The sequence below is a fragment of the Nicotiana tomentosiformis genome, chromosome 4 (assembly GCF_000390325.3).
Source record: "Nicotiana tomentosiformis chromosome 4, ASM39032v3, whole genome shotgun sequence".
In the NCBI taxonomy this organism is placed as follows: domain Eukaryota; kingdom Viridiplantae; phylum Streptophyta; class Magnoliopsida; order Solanales; family Solanaceae; genus Nicotiana; species Nicotiana tomentosiformis.
In genome coordinates this window covers 4,628,363-4,636,650 of record NC_090815.1, presented here as the reverse complement: position 1 = coordinate 4,636,650, position 8,288 = coordinate 4,628,363, and the positions used below count along the sequence as shown (strand labels likewise).

Sequence of the window (8,288 nt, the reverse complement as noted above, 5' to 3'; positions counted from 1 at the left end):
ACTGTATTTATAAATACAGTGAGGTAATCAAGAAATATGGTGTATACCGTTCTTTTCAATTCGACAGTATACATTGTATTCAATTCACAGATTTTCATTATTCACTATTATACACTGTATTTAATTCACCGTATTCAATTCGACTCTATTCAAATAATAAAATATCACAAAACACAGTGATATTCGACTGTATTAAAAAAATACATCCCTTCATAATACATAAATACATGCGAAAAATAATGTAATTTTACAAAAATATAATGTATTTGAGTGTATTTGTACATAATATAATATATTTGTATCATTGTATGTAACTAAATTGCAAAGAAGAGAAAGAAAGTGGAGACGACAGAATCCAAATCGAAATAATAGGGTGTAATAGTTTGCTATAGAAGGTAAATCGTAGCTATAAATAATAATATTTTAAAATTATTTTGATTTATAATAAATAGGGTGTAATAGTTTGCTATAGGAGGTAAAATTTCCTAAAAATAATTAAACCGTAGAATGGCTATTCGACCGACGAATATTTTCGGACGTGGAAAATTAAAAATCCGTGCAAGTATAGGAGTGTCAAGTTATCTATTAACCGAAAATAGTTACTACACTCAACTAATCTTTTCTCCCCCCTTGTGTCCTCTCGAAAATAAAATAAAATAAAAAGGAAAAAAAATCGCTACAATATCTCTATATAACAATCATTCATTATAAAAGTCAAATTTTTTTCGGAATCGATTTTTATGTTATATTATAATATATGTCCTCTACAACAACAACACCAATAAACCCAATATAATTTCACATAGTGGGGTTTGGGGAGGGTAGTGTGTACGCAACCTTACCCCTACCTTGTGGAGATAGAGAGGTTGTTTCCAACATACCATCGGCTCAGTGAAGCATAAGCACCACATTAAAGAAGAGAAAAATAAGAATCGCCATGTAAAAGCGGTATAAATAACAACCAAATAATCAGGAAACCGCAATGAAAGAAATGTGAGGTAGTCATACAAATCTAATGCCAAGAGAATACTAAAGTACGTGCTAATACAACTGGTATGATAGGGAGAACACTAAACTAACTACCATACTACCCTAATCTTCGACCTCCACACCTTCCTATCAAGGGTCGTGTCCTCGGCCAGGTGAAGCTGCGCCATGTCTTGTTTAATCACCTCACCCCAATTTTTATTTGGTCTACATCTACCTCTCCTTAGGCCTTCCAATAACAACCTCTCACACCTACTTACAGGAGCGTCTGTGCTCCGCCTCCTCACATGTCTAAACCATCTAAGCCTCGCTTCCCGTATCTTGTCCTCAATTGGGGCTACACCCACCTTGTCTCGAATAACTTCATTCCTAATCCTATCTAACATTATGTGCCCGCACATCCATCTCAACATCCTCATCTCTGCTACTTTTATCTTCTAGACATGGGAGCTCTTGACTGGCCAACATTCAGCCCCATATAACATAGTCGGCGTGACTACCGCTCTGTAGAACCTACCTTTGAGTTTTGTTGGGACCTTCTTATCACACAGAACACCAAAAGCAAGTTTCCATTTCATCCATCCCGCCCCAATACAATATGTGACATCTTTGTTAATCCCTCAATCCCCCTGTATAATAGCCCCAAGATACTTAAAACCTCCTCTCGTAGGGATGACTTGTGAATCGAGCCTCACCTCACCTCCCCTTCCACTTCCCGAGTCATCCTACTGAACTTATACTCCAGGTATTCCGACTTAGTCCTATTCAACTTGAAACCTTTAGACTCTAGGGTCTGTTTCCATATCTCTAACCTAGCTTTAATGCCACCTTGCGCCTCATCATCAATACAATGTCATATGCAAATAACATGCATCATGGCACCTCCCCTTGGATGTGGTGCGTCAATACGTCTATCGCCAGGGAAAACAAAAAAGGGTTAAGAACTAACCCTTGGTACAACCCCATCATGACCGGAAAGTGATCCGAGTCCCCTCCTACTGCCCCCACCCTGGTCTTAGCTCCCTCATACATGTCCTTAATTACCCTACCTCTAGCCTTCAGACATCTCCACAAGACCTCCCTCAGGACTTTATCATAGGCCTTTTCTAAGTCGATGAAAACCATATGTAAGTCCCTCTTCCTCTCCCTCTCCCTATACTTCTCCAACAATCTCCTAACAAGGTGAATGGCTTCCGTAGTCGAGCGCAACGGCATAAACCCGAATTGGTTCTCGAAAATAGACGCATTCCCTCCTCCCCCGCATCTCCACCACCCTCTCCCAAACTTTTATAGTATGGCTAAGCAGCTTGATACCACGACAGTTGTTGCAATTTTGGATATCACCATTTTTCTTGTACACAGGAACTATCGTACTCCACCTCTATTCATCGGGCATCTTTTTCATCCTAAAAACGACATTAAATAATCTAGTGAAACACTCTAAGCCCTCCCTGCCCACACTCTTCCAAAACTCCACCAGGATTTCATTTGGGCCGACAGCGTTTCCCTAGCTCATCTTACACATAGCTCCCTCGACCTCCTCAACTCTTATTTGTCTACAATCTTTAAAGTCACCATGACTCTCGGAGGCTTCCAATTCCCTCAGCACAATATTCCTGTCCCCCTCCTCGTTCAAGAGACCATAAAAGTAAGTTTGCCACCTCTAACGGATATGCTACTCATCAAACAAAACTTTACCTTCTTCATCCTTGATGCACTTCACTTGGTCAAAGTCACGAGTCTTCCGTATTCTTACCTTGGCTAGCCTGAACAACCTCTTATCCCCGCCTCTTTCCTCTGCCTTTACGTTCTTCATATAAATGGCCATAAGCTGCAGTCTTAGCCGCCGTAACTACTAACTTTACCTCCTTCTTAGCCGTCTTATAACACTCCATATTTGTCCTCTTCTCTTCCTCGTCTACGCTTTCCACTAGCTTCAGATACGCCGCTTTCTTGGTCTCCACTTTTCCTTGGATCTCACCATTCCACCACCAGTCTCCTTTGTGGCCACTCGAGTAACCCTTCGAGACCCCTAATACCTCTCTAGCAGCTTCCCTAATGCAATATGTCGCCGTAGTTCACATAGCGCTCGCGTCCCCACTATTCCTCTAAGCCCCTCTCGTCAGCAGCTTAAACCCCCCACTCTTGCGCTTTGTTTTCAGTCAAGGCTCCCCACTTGATCTTAGGTTGAACATACCCGACTTTCTTCCTCCTCTTCCTCGCGATCTCAAGATCCATGACTAAGAACCTATGGGGTGTCACAAGGTTCTCACTTGGGATGTCCTTACAATCCGTGCAGATACCTTTATCGGACTTCCTGTAGAATAGGTAATCAATCTAGGTCTTGGCAACCGAACTCTGGAAGGTGACCAAGTGTTCCACCTTCTTCGGAAAACTGGAGTTAGCTATCACCAAATCAAATGATCTAGCAAAAGCCAGCAGAGAAGTCCCTCCTCCGTTTCTATCTCCAAAATTGAAGCCACCATGTACATCCATAACCCCGAGACGTCGCGCCAATGTGGCCGTTGAAATCTTCTCCGATGAATATATGTCCTCTATAACAATAATTTACTATAATAAAATATCGAAATAAATGAGACTATGGAAAGGTGTTTGATTGTATTTGTTAGGTAGTTTAGGGTAGAAGTGATACCACGTAGTCACTCTAAAGGACTGTTATTTAAAAATTTGTCAGTGCGTCCTAACATACCCGCAAATGACTAACATACCTTAATTATGGTGAAGTTAAGATCTTTAGCTGAAAATTTCAGGATAAAAAAAATATTGACTAATCTCCGAATAACATACCCGAAAATGGCTATATGTACACCACCCTCCTCCCCTGCCCCCTCTTCAACCTCCTCCCCCTCCTCCCCCCCCCAAAAAAAAAAAAGAAAGAAGAAGAGAAAAGTAGCATTGCAATTTTGGACAGACAACGTTGAACTTTTCTCAAACATTCCACCGTTGTCTCTCCAGCTGTCTCCACAGAGGCTCTAAAAGAAACCCCATTTCCAGTTATATCAGATAATCCATAACAATTTATCAAATTTCAAGATTTTGCGCTCCCTTTTTCTTCTTTTGACATAATTTTTTTTTACAATTAAATGGGAACGCCGGCATTCCCAAATCTGGGAAAGCATTGCTCTGTTGAGGATTGCCGGCTGATTGATTTCTTGCCTTTCACCTGCGATTGCTGTCACAAGGTTCCCTCTCCTTTTCTCTCTTTGTCTTTATAAATTTGTGCCATTTTATTTATTTATTATCTTTTTTTGTTAATATTGTGCTGAAAGCTTTATTGTTTTGAAGTTTTTTCATCTGGATTTTGGTCAAATTTTCAATCTTTTCGGTCCACACTAAAACAAGAACCTTTTAGCTAGCTTTTTTTGGGGGTATAATTGTGCCATTTGTCCCATTTTTCTTTTATACATGATTTAACTGTCAATTTTGAGCTGAAATTCTTTTACTTTTTATGTTTTTTCGAGCTGGGTTTTTATTAAAGTTTCAATCTTTCAATCTATACCATTTGTGCCATTTTCCGTTTTATAAATGATTTCGAGATATTTGGGTCAATTTTGTGTTGAAATCTTTGTCCTTTTGAGTTTTTTTGATTTGGGATTTTATCAAAGTTTCAATTTTTTTTTTTTGTTGTTGTTGTTGTTTGGTTGTGGTGGGGTGGGAGAAGAAAAAAATTATAATTTGATATTCTTGGTGAAGATTTGTGTTGTGCGGCGAGATATTGGGTTGAAGGAAATGGGAAGGATTTTCTGTTTAATTTTGAGCATTTTATGCTTTTCCTCCTTCCATTGAAAGCCTAGGAGCCAAGATATGGCACAATCTGATATATTGATGAGGATTTTTGTAGCAATTACAGTTAAAGATAAAACAACCTTTTTCATGATGTAATCCGATATTGAAATTTGAACAGCAGTTAGCACCCTCCACCTCCAACCACAACTCCACCTCCAACCATAAGGTTGAGATTAGAGAAGCAAAGTGGGAAAGGACCATTTTTTTTGGCTCCTGGATAAGAGGGTTCAGGATTGGGGTTTACCATATCAAAATATAAGAAGGAAAGAAAAAAATTAAATCAGTTATTGTATATAAGCTTGTGATCAAATGTTCGTATGATACTACAAACAGAGGACGAGGTTTAGAATATCGAACAGTTGATCTTAGTATTTCCATGGTTACTCTCGTGTAATGTGTATCTTGGAGTACCAGTAGTTGACGTGCTTCAATGGTTGATTAAACTTTTACCTCTGTGTCTGTCTTTATTCTGAATTTTAAAGTGAAGTGTTCCCAAACTTCTAATGTGGCATTGTGGCTTCCGCAATGGAGATTTCAGGTGTTATTCTCTCTACTTTTAGGTGAAAATTGGTCCAGTTGAGTCAATAACTTCTTTTTAGGTGGATTGAATTCTATTATCGTGTTAGGGAATGCATTTCTTTGATTTCTTCGTAGGGATTGTCTTTATTCTCTTGCCTGATCTGGTTTGATTTCAAGTCTGTATTTAAAAAGTCTAAACTTGAGTAGCCCGTATTGGCTAGACAGGCTAGACAGATGAAGCATAGAACAGAATCTATGTTTCCTTTCATTTTTAAAATTCCCACTTGTATGTACTGGTTTTAAGCTCTATATACTGCTTTTGTTTTAGCAACTCTCTCCTGGGAAGTTATTGCATTATATGGCATATTATGATTCAGCTATACATGCGCATGTCTTAAAATTTAGTTAACCTTATCTTCGTTTTCTCATTCAAGCGTACAATTCCTCCATCCTTATTGGCAGATACTGCTTCATATGCTTGAATTTAGTGGCAGGATAGATTTACCAATATAGTGGATAACAGTAAAAGAAAACATGAAGTTTACTATTTTATTAATTTTATGGTGGATATATCCTGTATCGATGTATGTAATTATGTTCATTGTCAATGCAATTGATGCTTCACTTGCTTTTAGCTTACCAAAAGTGAGAAAATAAGTCCTCACTTCTTCCTAATGTGTAAATATTCTGATTAGAATCATTTAAGAGTTGGTGTTTTTCCCTCTCTGACACCCTTCCTGTTGTACTGGCTTTGAATGAAATTTGTCTATATTGGTGGATTTTGGGTGAGTATCATAAGTTTTAAATCTTTTAGGGGCAAAATTTGCGTAGATGATATTCGGTATGATGGACTCAACTTTGTCTATATGAGGGCCATTTCCGCATCGCAAAAGTATGTGTTGTCCTAAACCTCATCCTATTTTTTCATTTATATCTTTCTTGGGTTTTTATTTATAATCTTTTACGTTACGGAACAAAATATGGACACCCATTTTGAATACAAGTTTGAAAAGAGAACCAACACTGATGGGATCAAAAAATATTTCTCCCTATTTTGGCTTGTAGATTTTGCCTCCGGGTTTCGTTTGACTTATTTCTCTTGTCTTGTCTTGCATAGTTTTCTCAGTTGCTGTTGTATTTTTCTCTTCTTTGTTTTGTTGGTTCATTTGGAACTGTATGACTTTAAAATTTGATCAGTGATTGTAATCTCCAATCTCGGATGCTGAATATATGTTAACATAAAAATAACTCCTTGCAGGTGTTTTGTCTAGAACATCGGAGCTATAATAGACACGACTGTCCAACAGCTAATAAGAATAATGTCACGGTGGTCATTTGCCCGCTCTGTGTAAAAGGCGTACGTCTTATTCCTGATGAAGACCCAAACATAACTTGGGGATCACATGTGAACACCGAGTGTGATCCATCAAACTACGAAAAAGCCACAAAGAAAAAGAAATGTCCTGTACCGCGCTGCAGAGAGCTCTTGACTTTCTCCAACACAATCAAATGTAGGGATTGTACTGTTGATCATTGTTTGAAGCACCGGTTTGGACCTGACCACAGCTGCCCCGGACCTAAGAAACCAGAAGCTGCTTTCCCGTTCATGAACTTTCTGAATGGAAATAAAGAAGAGCCCAAGAAAGCTCAGTCCACGTCGTCCTCAAGATGGACCACGAGCCTCTTCAAGGTAGTGTCATCTGTAAAGGAAAAGCTGAGCAGTGAATTTAGTCAAACACAACAGACGGGGCAAAGCAGCCGTATCACCAGCCACAGCGCGAACACCAGCAGTCAAGTAGAGCAATGCCCACAATGTCATCTAAGATTTTCTACGGTCAAAGCTCTCATCGATCACGTTCAGAAAATCCACGAGAAGAATGGTGTCATGAACTTGGCAGTCGATGTGTGCCCGAGGTGTAGTAAAGGTTTTCGAGATCCTGTGGCCCTTGTGGAACATGTTGAAAGGGAACATAAAGGAACTTCTAAGGCTTAAATGGAGGTCCATGTAAAGAAGCAAAAGTACATAATACCTTTTTCTTGTTAATTCTTTTTCATAAACAAGAAGTCCATTTATTCTTAGACTATCTCAATGATTTGAGTCTGGTTGAAGATCAAAATGACTTTAGCCATCTAATTTTTCTTGTGAACATGAGATTGATTTCTTTTACAAAGTGGATGTTCCTTTGGTTTCTCTCTTTCTTTCACCATCTTCTGTTTCATTATACATATCCAATTGATATATAAAGCAAGCAGTTTTTTTTTTCAGTTTCAACTTTTTCAGTTTTTAGTAACAAAATAACAACAAAAAACTCAATATAATTTCACAAAGTGAGGTTTGGGGAGGACAGAGTGTATGCAGACCTTACCCCTACCTTACAACGGTAGATAGACTGTTTCTGATAAACCTCCGGCTCAAGAAAAAAATAAAAAAGAAGCAGAAACGACAAGCAGTAACAATAGCAAGCAAATGTGATAGATTAATCGAAGTGGGAAGAACAACTTATAGTAAAAGAAATCTGCAAGCAAATGTGATAGATTAATCGAAGTGGGAAGAACAACTTATAGTAAAAGAAATCTGCAGATAAGGAGATACGAAAATACGAGACTAATACTAATACTACGGCATGAAAATGAGACATGCGCGCTTAACCACTAACATTTTACCCTAATTTTCAACCTTCATACCCTTGTATCAAGGATCATGTTTTTAGTGAGCTATAGTAGCATGAAATGCAAATCCAATCCACTCAAAATCTGTTGGAGTTCACAGAAATTGTCTGCTGAAATACTCATTTGAAAATTGTCTTTCATGATAAATGGTAATTATTCCTTTTTATTAATCTAATAACAATTTTACATAGTTACACTCATAGAAGCTTTCAAGTTTAACCAAAGTACATAAATATAGAGTTTTTAGTCGATTCACTTTGATTTTTCTTTTTTCTTGAGTCGAGGGTTTATTGTAAACAAACTTA

General features: G+C 38.2%; 1 protein-coding gene across 1 annotated transcript; it reads left to right on the top strand.

The window, feature by feature from the left end:
• Window positions 1-3,847: 3,847 nt before the first annotated feature.
• On the top strand, window positions 3,848-7,504 carry LOC104104556 (zinc finger AN1 and C2H2 domain-containing stress-associated protein 13-like). The gene is made up of 2 exons (XM_009612680.3): window positions 3,848-4,190; window positions 6,572-7,504. Exons 1-2 carry the CDS (start codon window positions 4,092-4,094, stop codon window positions 7,304-7,306), a joined length of 834 nt encoding a protein of 277 aa, XP_009610975.1. The 5' UTR covers window positions 3,848-4,091; the 3' UTR covers window positions 7,307-7,504.
• The last annotated feature ends 784 nt before the right edge of the window (window positions 7,505-8,288 follow it).

Bases quoted from the DNA above. Each gene is read 5' to 3' on its own strand.
- LOC104104556 (XM_009612680.3), top strand. From the start codon at position 4,092: ATGGGAACGCCGGCATTCCCAAATCTGGGAAAGCATTGCTCTGTTGAG. The intron at 4,191-6,571 runs GTTCCCTCTCCT...AACTCCTTGCAG, and splicing joins CCTGCGATTGCTGTCACAAG to GTGTTTTGTCTAGAACATCG.